We start from the raw sequence: 12,500 nt of genomic DNA on the forward strand, positions 1-12,500 counted from the left end.
AAAGATTACTAGAACTTCTGACTAAATAATAACTACACTGGAATCATTTGGATCACAGGTTTTTCATTTTACCTGAATAGTAATCTCTCAAGACAGATTCTGATTCTATATTTTGCTCTTTTTATGCGTTCCCAGATTACCTGAAAGGTAACGTTTGTTGGACATACATGATTTCTGCCCGACAGATACGCTCTTGTTCACATATAAATGCCATACATACAAGGTGAATAGAGAAGAGTGGAGGCAGTGTTGATTTTGACACCAAATTTGGATTTAGTTTTAGTCAGTCTTTTGAATAAAATTCCATTTAGTTTAGTCATGTTTTAGTCATTTTTTTAACATATTTTTTTTAGTTTTTGTCTAGTTTTAGTCGACTAAATATCTTGAGATTATAGTCGACTAAATTTAGAGTTGATTGAGTCGACTAAAATGTATTTTGGCGGTGCCTTGATGGCGTTGTAATGGCTGATTTTACACTTGGTTGCATGCTGAAAATAGCAGATCTACAAGCCCACAACGTGTCGCGCTGCGACGCGTTATGAGCTTGTAGATCTGCTATTTTCACACCCGAGTGCAACCAACCATAAAATGACTTGTCTTTTAGTTCTACTGGATTTCTTCTCCACTCGTCCCTCCCTGACATCTTAGTCTAGTTTTTATTAGTTGAATATATTATATATTTAGTCTTAATTTTAGTCATCGTAGCTTAGTTTTTATTACATTTTCGTCAGTGATAAAAGGTAGTCGACCAACATTTTTCACATTAGTATTGTTTATACTCTGTTTCGTAGCCGTTGTGTCTTGAGGTGTTTCATGATATATATAGTGTGTATGGTGTGGACAATAAAAGTGTTTCATTATCCCCACACGGAACTAGCAGGACACACACACACACACACACACACACACACACACACACACACACACACACACACACACACACACACACACACACACACACACACACACACACACACACACACACACACACACACACACACACACACACACACACACACACACACACACACACACACACACACAGATGTAGATGTCCCTGAGCTGCTGTGTCGTCTGTCACAGTGACAACAGGCAAAACTAAATGGACATCCTCTGTTTACATAAGGACAGGATTTGAATAGAGCCTCAAAGCTTTCAGCCTTACACACCCTGTTTTACTGTGTGTGTGTGTGTGTGTGTGTGTGTGTGTGTGTGTGTGTGTGTGTGTGTGTACATGTGCCTTCGATTGTATGGATGTGTGTGTGTGATTGCGTGTGTGGTGTGGTGTGTGCATGTGCACGCACATCAGTGTGTTATTAATGTATGTGTGGTGTGGGTACAAGCGTGTGCACGTACAGTAAATGTGGATGCACGTGGAAGTACAAATGTGTGTGTGCTACCACACATACTGCACATGAGAGTATGCAAATGTTTGTGAGCTCGTGTTTAGTGTGTGTGTGTGTGTGTGTGTGTGTGTGTGTGTGTGTGTGTGTGTGTGTGTGTGTGTGTGTGTGTGTGTGTGTGTGTGTGTGTGTGTGTGTGTGTGTGTGTGTGTGTGTGTGTGTGTGTGTGTGTGTGTGTTTATATTACCTACTTGTGAAGGCCAAATGTCCTCACAAGTATAACAGAATTGGAGAAATAGACATGGGTGAGGACCTGCTTCTCACAAGAGATGTGTTTTATGGTGAAGAAATATTTTAGAGTTAAGCTTCCAATTAGGACAAGATTTAGGTCAGGTTTACAGGGCTAGGATTATACATATAGAGGTCATGTTTACTGGGTTTGGGGTTGGAGTTACAGTATACCTGATCTATACTTAGTTACGTATAGGTACAGAACAAAATAGCAGATCTACAAGCTCGCAATGTGTCGTCGTGCTGCGACACATTGCGAGCGTGTAGATCAGCAACTTTCCGCTTTAAGGGTTAAAAATGGCAATATTTATATAACCTAGAACCTGTAGCACTGAGGCCAATTCTAAAAACACCTTCTAAGTCCTATATCATCATCATCATCCTCATCATCATGTCCAAAACGTTTACTAGCTTTTACTTGCTAAAAAAAAAAGCAAAAGTAGCAGATCTACCAGCTCAAAACGCTTGCAAATCTGCTACTTTTGAGTGACACAGTACTGTAGTATGGCCAAGTTGGGAGTTACAAAAAAAAATACGTTTATATATGGAGATCAGAGGTTTCTGCCCGACAACAACGATACACAGTATACTGTAGCTGATACAAGGCAACATCTAATAATGACGCAGATGCTTTCCAGGATTGAATGGGTTAAATCAGTGTCCTAAAATGTCGACGTCCTCGCAAGTATAGAAACACAACCGTGTGCGTGGTGTGTGTGTGTGTGTGTGTGTGTGTGTGTGTGTGTGTGTGTGTGTGTGTGTGTGTGTGTGTGTGTGTGTGTGTGTGTGTGTGTGTGTGTGTGTGTGTGTGTGTGTGTGTGTATGTATTACTATACTTGCGAGGACCAAGTATAGTAGAATTTGAAGAAATCTACATTGTGAGGACAGTTCTCCTGGTCCTCACAAGACAAATGGTTGCTTTATACTTTTAAAAAAACTTTTTAGAGATACGTTTACAATTAGAAAAACATTCAGGTCAGGATTAGACATTTAGAGGTTTAGGTTTAGGGATTGGAATTAGAGTTAAACATGATTTATACTTGGTTGCGCGCCAACGTCATGCACCGAAAAACAGCCGATCTATAAGCTCACAACGCGTCGCAGCGCGACGCGTTGTGAGCTTGTAGATCTGCTGTTTTTCGGCTTTAGGCTTACGGTTAAAAATAGCAAAATAATATATATTTTTTTTAATGAAATGGCTTCATGAAATGGATTCATAAAATGGCTGTCCTAAAGCGTTGATGTCCTCACAAGTATATAGTAATACAAACATGTGTGTGTGTGTGTGTGCGCGTGTGTGTGTGTGTGTGTGTGTGTGTGTGTGTGTGTTTACATGTAAATGTTCACAGGGCTTGCATGCGTGTGAACACTGTGGTCTTCATTAGCAGTGGCTGTGTGTTGCGGAGGCCATTGGCTCTCGCCTGCAGCAGGCTGACTTCTAGCTGAGGGAGACATATTTCCCCCTGTCCCTCTGGTAACTAAGGCTGGATCTATTCTAGACATACAAGACACAGACACTTTGCTACACACTAAAGACTCCGGCGTTCATTTAAAGGGGCCATACCATTACCAAGCCTCCTTTTTTTCACACGTGGGCTCGTCTTGTAACGCTGTACTGTACTTTGCACGTGAGGATTTCAATCTTCAAAAACTGCTTTTTGCTTTTTTTCCAGAAGTGGTGGAAAAATTACTCAAATGTTTCAAGTAAAAGTATCAATACTGCAATGTAGAAACACTCCCGTTACAAGTAAAAGTCCGGAATTCAAAATGTACTTGAGTAAAAGTACAAAAGTATTGACATCAAAAATGTACTTAAAAGTACCAAAAGTAAAGGTTCTCATTATGCAGAATGTCCCATTTCAAGTTTTCAAATGTATAAAAATCATTTGAAAATAGCAGATCTACAAGCTCACAATGTGTCGCATCGCGACGCATTGTGAGCTTGTAGATCTGCTATTTTCAAATAGCCTAAATGTATATAGGGGTGAAGTGGTTAAGGTCGTTTTTGTAACAATAATCAAAATCTACAAAGTAACTAAAGTTTGCAAATACTTGTAGTGGAGTAAAAGTACAATATTTGCCTCTGAGATGTAGTGGAGTAGAAGTAAAAGTATTGGAGAATTGGAGATACTCAAGTAAAGTACAATACAATACCTCAAAATTGTACTTAAGTACAGTACTTGAGTACATGTACTTAGTTGCTTTCCACCACTATTTTTCAGTTATTGAGATATGTCGGCCCATTTAAAGCCTCACTGTGTAACTTATTTTAATGAATAACATGTAATTGTGTCCAATCTGTATGATAGAGTTGATACAATATAACTTATATAAGTGGGGTGGTTGTATTTGGTCTCCCTGCCTCTTCTATTGAGACATTTAGATCGTGTCAAAGGTCATGTCTCAATTTTGACCTGATGGTCAAGATTCAATTTCTCCCCTGAGCAAGCAGCCAGGCTCTATTAGCTCAGTGGTAAAAAAAAATGTCAGCACCTGCGCAGCAAACCGGGTTCAAATCCAGGCTAGAAGAGGCCCGTTACATAATAGTGCTGCCTTAACCACTTGAACGCCATTATCCACATCCTTTTAAAGGAAAATGTATTCAAAGAGTAGCTAGACATGTAGCCTACACATGACATTATGCATTCAACTTACACAGATAAAACAACTCCTTGGTTTTATATGTTCTCCCACAACTCCCTTCCACTCCTCCCAGCAGTGGCGTGCACAGACATTTTGAGGGGCAGGTGCTCAAGTAAATTATACTTTTTTTTGTTTACTTGGTCTGCTCTTTTTTCCCTCTACACCTATACCTCTTTGCCAAAAATAGCAGATCTACAAGCCCACAACGCCTCGCAGCGCGAGGCGTTGTGGGCTTGTAGATCTGCTATTTTTGGCTAAAGTTCTCCTCAGAAAAGGGATGCTAGGTTTCGAGTGGTTATGGTAAAAAGAAAAATCATATCACATAAAGATTTGGCGGACCCCCTGTAGTAACTCTGAGGAACCCCTAGGGGTCCCGGACCCCCTGTTGAAGACCCCTGCTGTAAACTGAAAAAAAAAAAAACTTTTTTTTTTTTTAATTCAAAAGGGCACTTCTGGTCAAGAGGGCAAAGGGCAGGTGCTCTAGCACCACCTAGAGTCTATCTGTGCACGTCCCTGCCTCCCAGCATCCATGTTCTGAGGGGGAACATTAGAGTTGGTTTATTTTTGGCAAAGAGATTTGGTGTAGACTAGGGCTGTCAACTTTCCTCAGACATTATATTCGAATATTGGTCTTAAAAATGTGCAGATATTCGAATATATTCGAATATTATTATTATTATAAAAATGTATATATTTTTTATTTTCAAAAAAATTAATAAAAGTACAAAAAAAACAATGTATCGAGTACTCGGATCCAATAAAACATATATTTTGTTTGTTTTTGTAACTTCATACATTGTTTTTTTGTATTGTCCCTGTCAAATAAACATTAAAAAAAAACATTAAAAAAATATATATATATATTAATTTTCATATTCAATATACATATTTTCCCAATATTCGAATAATATTCGAATATCAAACATTCGTTTGACAGCCCTAGTGTAGACGGAAAAAAGCGGTCCAAGTACAGAGCCAACTCAGGCCCAGTGTAAGTGGTTACTGTTACTTTTCAGGAATCAAAAATGATCAAAAGTAGCAGATCTGCAAGCTCGAAATGTGGCGCAGGAGCTTGTTGCAGATCTGCTACTTTTGATGCTTGTGTGTGACACTGTAGTGTGATAAAGTAGGGCATTAATTTATGAAAAAAAAAACACAAAAAGTCAGAATATGGAGATGGGAGGTTTCTGCCCGACAACAACGGTATCAGCCAATTTGAAGATAGTTACCGAATTCTGGCGCGTCTCAAAACCTACACCAAAACACGCCACACTGCGAGCTTATAGATCTGCTGTTTTCCACTGTCACACGTAACGACGACACACATAGGGTTTAAGTGGCTAACGCCATGTGTTAACCCTTAAAGACCGGGAACGTATCTGTGTCATTTTAGATTTCTTTGGCCATTAAAAAAATAGCAGATCTACAAGCTCATAGCGCGGCACCGAGTGCCGCGCTATGAGCTTGTAGATCTGCTATTTTTGAAAAATCGTGAAAATTGGTGCAAAGCTTTGAATATATATATATATTTAAAGCGAACATTTTTAACTGAAATCTTTGCTTCTGAGGGGATTCTCCAAATGTCTTCTGAATCCTAACAGTTTTTTGAAGAAAAAAAAACGTATGTTTCTATAATCAGCGGTTCTAAAACCTTTTCATGTCAAGGACCCCCAAAATTATATGTATTTGGCCGTGGAGCCCCATCTCAAAATATGTTGTTCCAGGGACCCCCAGAAGCAAAGAGTTTAGTTAAAAAGGTTCGCTTAAAAAATATATATATATATATATTCAAAGATTTGCCCACATTTTCACAATGTTTCGAGTGCCGCACTATGAGCTTGTATATCTGCTATTTTTTAATAGCCAAAGACATCTAAAATGACACACAGATGCGTCCCCGGTCTGAATGGGTTAATGACACACTTCAAGTCCCTTCAAAAACTCAATTCCCTGTCAAGTCATTTAGGTCTTTTGTTCTGCTAATCACGGCCTGGTCCCAGGAGAGAGAGAGAGAGAGAGAGAGAGAGAGAGAGAGAGAGAGAGAGAGAGAGACGCTGAACTGAAGCCCCGGGGCTTTGCTGGAGTGTCTCTAATAGATAGCAGCTAAATATAACCGCCATGACACAGGGACGTGAAGAAAGGAAACCACACAGGATGGATGGATGGATGGATGGATGGATGGAAGGTAGTGGTGGAAAGAGTACTCAAAGGTTTTACTTAAGTAAAAGTATCAATACCGCAATGTAGAAGTACTCCGTTACAAGCGAAAGTCCGGAATGAAACATTTACTTGAGTAAAAGTACACACGTATTGGTATCAAAATGTACTTAAACGTACCAAAAGGTGAAAGTACTTAAATGTTTGAAAATAGCAGATCTACAAGCTCACATATATCTGCTATTTTCAAACGACCTAGGTATGAAATAGGGCTAAAGTGGTTAATGTATGTTTTATAATATCATAATTTATATCTGCAAAGTAACTAGTGACTAAAGTTTTCAAGTAATTGTAGTGGAGTAAAAATACAATATTTGCCTCTGAGATGTGGTGGAGTAGAAGTAAAAGCACTGATAATTGTAAATACTCCAGTAAAGTAAAAGTACCTCAAAATTGTACTTAAGTACAGTACTTGTGTAAATGTACTTTACACCACTGATGGATGGAGAGAGAAAGAGAGCCAGAGAGAGAGAGAGAGAGAGAGAGAGAGAGAGAGAGAGAGAGAGAGAGAGAGAGTGACATACAGCCTTAAGGACTAAAATAGACAGCCATGTAATGCTCATGATTCACAGGGTATTCTTGAAGATATGCAGGACTTACGAAGCACAAGAGCTGTTGTGACAATCAATTCATTTCTTAGTCATCGATCATATGATTATACTTTCTTGATTTCTTGATGTATTCATCATAATAATCTGTAACTCTTGAGTCTAACATGTTGACATATGTAAACACTCAGAGTTAAATTAGCACACTGGAAACTGGGACGTTAATCAGCCAGCCAGGCTGTTACTGGGAGGACTGGGAATCAGCCTAAGTAAATATCCATCAAACATAGACGGAGCTATTAGACCACTTCCACATGTCAGAACTGTTTGGATCTTCTGATGCTTTTTCTATTCTTTTCTTTTTTTTCTGCTCTTGGTCATCCACACACAGCATGGAGAAGAAATGACCAAACATGGTCACACACACAGTGGTTAAAGTCCAGCAGGAACAGCACCACATCCATTAGATTACATTCTAAAAAAAAAACACTCCATTTAGCAGACAGAGTGCGCACACGCACGCGCGCGCGCGCACACACACACACACACACACACACACACACACACACACACACACACACACACACACACACACACACACACACACACACACACACACACACACACACACACACACACACACACACACACACACACACACACACACACACACACACACACACACACACACACACACATTGAAGTGAAGCTTTGACAGCTGTCAATGATGGTTTATAGAAGAAAACTACTTATCATCAAAACTCTGAGACAATAGGACAATATCAGTGGTGGAAAAAGTACTCTATTGTTTTTTACTTAAGTAAAAGTATCAATACTGCAATGTAGAAACACTATTACAAGTAAAAGTCCAGTATTCAAAATTCACTTGAGTCAAAGTAGAAAAGTATTGGCATCAAAATATACTTAAAGTACGAACAGTACATTATGCAGAATGTCCCATTTCACAAGTTATCATAACGTCTAACATGTAAATCTTTTGAAAATAGACAACAACATTTAAATAAGTGGTTAATGTATGTTTCCTAATAATAATCTAAATCTACAAAGTAACTAGAACTTAAACGTTTTCAAATAAGTAAAAAGCACAACATTTGCTTCTGAGATGTGGTGGAGTAGAAGTTAAAGTATTGTAAATACTCCAGTAAAGTCAAAACACATCAAAATTGTACTTAAGTATTAGTACTTGAGTAAATAGTTACCTTCCACCACTCTAACTAAAACATCTAACTTTTAACACATGTTATTCTCGCAATAAACTAAAAGCCATCGCTTGTCAGTAATTCGCTTCAGCTTGTAAAGTAAAGAAATACCTCAAAATTGCACTTAAGTTCAGCTACTTGAGTAAATGTACCTAGTTACTTTCCTCCAGCACTGCTTGTTGGTAATTCCCTTCAGCTTGCGGAGCAGGAAGCCACGCAACAATGTAACAATATGAACGTTTGATGTGTGAGTGAGTTAATTGGTGTTAGTGTCAGCTGTGTTTACCTGTATTCCGCTCAGTGCAGTCAGTCAGTGTGTGTTCCGTCAGTAAGAAACGTCCTCCTGTCCGTCAGTAACAAACGGACTTTCTCTCTCATCCACTTATTATTCACACAACTTGGAACATTAGGATCAGTTTGTCAAGTCGTAGGGATATAAGAGGGAGGATGAGGCTTCCTGTTTGTTGTAGCCAAACTTCAAAATAAAACCACAACAGCTCAATGTCTAACACAGGGGTTTTCAACCTTTTCAGGCAAAGGACCCCCCTAGCTGAGAGAGAGATGAAGCAGGGACCCCCTCTATATTGTATTAAATTTAGTTTCAGATTAAACTTTTTTTGTTTACTTGGTACTGCTCTTTTTTTCCCCTCTACATCTTTGCCAAAAATAGCCTTTAGCTTGAAAGTATTGGAACATTTTGAATAATCTTTGATTTTTTTTTCCCCTGCCCCGCAGCCAAATTACATATCAATTTGGGGGTTCTTGATATGAAACCACTGGATTAAGCTACCCAGCAGCACATGTTATTAAAATCAGACCCACCTTTTGCTGCGACAGTGATTATGAACACATTAATGCACAAAAAAATCCAATTATATGATTGTTCAATGGACCATTCTGCATAATGAGTTGATACTTTTACATTTGGTAGCCTGTAAGTAGGCTATATAATGCAAATACTTTTGCACTTTTAAACTTTTTGTCTTCCACCACTTCCACCACCAATGTGGTCCCTATCAATGTGTTCTATCAATGAATCTAGAACATATTTAGTTGTTGTCGGGCAGAAACCTCTTATCTCCATATTCTAACTTCTTGTGTGTTTTGTGTTTTATTTCCGTAAATTCATGCCCTACTTTATCATACTACTGCGTCACACAAAACCATCAAAAGCAGCAGATCTGCTATATATATTTTTTTTATCCTGAAAAGTAAACGTTTTATGAGTGAGGTTTCCATCCGACAAGATGGCAACACATATCCATTGAAACTCCATTGCATGGTTCCTCAAGCTGTTTATAGTGAACATTGTAAGAAATGTAAACAAAAAAATGTCATATATTTTTATACATTTGGAGTCACGTGCCAATGTACATTCATACATTTTTAGTTTTCTTCCCAACTCTTTGTGGCCTCAAATGATCCTTTCCAGCAGTAGTTTCCTGCACCATGTAGATAAACTACACCCAGTGATATTCACTATAAAACAACTCTCTAGTATATATTCCAAAGTATTTCCAACTTTTACTTCTACTCCACTACATCTCAGAGGCAAATATTGTACTTTTACTCCACTACAATTATTTATTTGAAACACACATTAATCACTTCTTCAGCCCTATACTTTGGCTATTTGAAAATAGCCGATCTACAAGCTCACAACGCGTCGCAATGCGACACATTGTGAGCTTGTAGATCTGCTATCTTCAAAAGATGTGTATACATTTGAAAACTTGTGAAATGGGACATTCTGCATAATGACTTCTTTTACTTTCGATACTTTAAAAGTTGATGTCAATACTTTTGTACTTTTCTCAAGTACATTTAGAATTCTGGATTTTACTTGTAACAGGGAGTTTCTACATTGCAGTATTGATACTTTTACTTTTGAAAACATTTGAGTACTTTTCCCACCACTGCAGCTAGTATACAGTACGCTCCAATTTACTCCCAACACTTATTACTGTACCCAGTTTTATTTTGAAAGCAAAATCAAGCTACTTCCGGTGATTCTGTGGCTGACTCTGGGTCACTTGTGCTCCCCTACGAGTTGTTCTCCACGCTTCACTCTTGTCCAATGACAGTTCAATATTCACTCTAGTCCGCCCCTCACCCCCACCTCGACCAATCAGAGCGTCATGATGACTCAATGGGACATTTCCCAATTGATTGACAAGCACAGGTGGTTAAAAAAAAGATAACGTAGGTCTGTATGTATTGCTGTCCATCTATATCTATCTGTCTTTCTGTCTATCCATCCATGTCTACTTTTTTAAATTTTATTTCTAACAATGTCCAACAATTTTATGAAAAATAGATAGATTATTTTCTTTCTCATTTAGGAACAGAACACTTTCTAGAAGCAGGGAGGAGAGTTTGTCTGTGTACAAAAGAGAAAAACCTATCCTACCTGTTGATGAATCACATGCTGTGATAAGGGAATAGGCTGCAAATAGTCCAAATGAAGGACAAGTGATCTCTGATCAATGAATTCAGGATCTATTTTCAGCCTCTTGGCTCAGGATCTCTGAGGTCGATCACAAACTCTATGATTTAATAAAAAAGGTACATTGCAAAGACTTCATCAGACACTTAAGTTCAATTTAATGAAGGAAACAGCTGCTCAACCCTATATCTCTGATAGAATTCTCTCTCTTCTGAAATGTCTTCGATCGATGGATGAGTGGTAGGACTCCATAGAATCCAGGATCACTTGTATGCTCTCTCAGATGGATGGGTTAGTTAACTGCTCACTAACTAAAACAAGCTAAAGGAGAAAACGGGTTAGAAACAGATACAGCGATCGGTTATAAAGCGCTTTAATAGTTCATCCGTTCGTCCTCTCCGTCGTGGGCCGAGAATCGTTAAAGGAGAAAAAACAAAACACAAAAACATCTCGTCTCCATTACTCCATAATGTTGTCAATCTGTCTGTCGACCAGTGTGAGGTCTTCAAGATGCAGCACGTGTTAACAAAGCATTCCATTAACCACTTAAATCGTATATATACTTAGTTGCCCCTCCACACCAAATATCTTTGTTGAAAATAGCAGATCTACAAGCTCAACGCGTCACAACGTGACGCGTTGAGCTTGTAGATCTGCTATTTTAAATAATCCATCATCATATTTATTCCATCAGTCCAGAAACTTCCTGACACACACACCAAGTTTTAAGTTCACTGGACAGTGCTTTTTTGGTCGTATCCGCCCCGTCAGTCCAGGATCTCCTTGATGCACCAGCAGCACAGCAGGAAGTACAGGCACTCCTTCACCGACTGGATGAAGCCGTAGGCGATGTTGCCCCCCAGCAGGTGTTTGCCCCGGCCCAGGCCCATGGCCGCGTCGCGCAGGTTCTGCCCCAGGGACGAAGGCACGGCCTGGGGGAGCGGGCGCTGAGGATGCATGGCTGACGACGAAGGCTCCCCTTTCCCCTTCCCGGGAAGAAACAGAGGAGGAGGAGGAGGTGGGAACGAGAGAAAGAAGGAGAGAAGAAGAGGATGAGGAGGAGGAGTCCGTCCCGGGGGCAGCGGCGGCAGCAGGAGTGAAGAGCGAGCAGAGAGGAGGAGGAGGAGGAGAGGAGATCGACGTGGATGAGGAGAAGAGCGTGTCCCGTGTGTCGACAGCCCACTATCGCCTCCCTGCTCGTCCCAAAGGTCACCCGACCTCCCCCCTCCTATACTTATAACCTCCTCTACATCTCCCCGTCATCCATTCATCCATCCGTCCGTCTATCCGTCTCCTGCTGGTTCTCTGCTTTTCCCTGGCTCTCTGTGGTTCATTCATCGTCCCTGTGTCCCACTAATCCACCTCATTCATCTCCTCTATTCACCGTGCACTGTTCCAGCACACACACACACACACACACACACACACACACACACACATTCATCTCCACTGTTACTGTATCTCTCATCTGCCACTGTCCATAACCTTCTCTCTCTTTTGTCTCCATTCTTGGTCTCTTTTCATCAGTGTCTCCATGTCTCTCTCTCTCTCTCTAATTCAACCAGGAGAGTTCCAGCTCTGTTCCATTCCACTAGGACTCACAGCACAAACTCTCTCTCATGTTACCGTTTTAATAGAATTCATATGATCTGTAATGGAAGGCATAATATTGCCCTCTGCATTCATATAACCCGTATTAACCCATTGAGACCTGAAGCCGATTCTACATGTCTCCTAAATCTCACAACAGTTTTCTGAAAAACGTATGTTTCTATATCAGTGGTGCTCTCAA

The 12,500-nt window shown here is 39.8% G+C and overlaps 2 protein-coding genes across 6 annotated transcripts in view; both read right to left on the reverse strand.

Annotated features, from left to right (window-relative positions):
* The window catches only part of pbxip1b (pre-B-cell leukemia homeobox interacting protein 1b), a 33,494-nt gene extending 24,816 nt beyond the window's left edge, over positions 1-8,678 (reverse strand). For 4 of the 5 annotated variants that reach the window (XM_084053124.1, XM_084053125.1, XM_084053123.1 and 1 more), the window contains exon 1: positions 8,549-8,678. The gene's annotated coding sequence lies outside the window, so the exon portion shown is untranslated. The other variant, XM_084053122.1, reaches the window with a different exon arrangement.
* A 2,797-nt stretch (positions 8,679-11,475) lies between these two features.
* On the reverse strand, positions 11,476-11,667 carry lenep (lens epithelial protein; the record flags this gene model as incomplete). Its single annotated transcript, XM_084053075.1, has 1 exon — positions 11,476-11,667. The coding sequence occupies one exon, from the start codon at positions 11,665-11,667 to the stop codon at positions 11,476-11,478; it is 192 nt and encodes a 63-aa protein (XP_083909201.1).
* Between the last annotated feature and the right edge of the window lie 833 nt (positions 11,668-12,500).

This window comes from Gymnoscopelus microlampas (assembly GCF_963454915.1).
Source record: "Gymnoscopelus microlampas genome assembly, chromosome: 3".
NCBI classification, from domain to species: domain Eukaryota; kingdom Metazoa; phylum Chordata; class Actinopteri; order Myctophiformes; family Myctophidae; genus Gymnoscopelus; species Gymnoscopelus microlampas.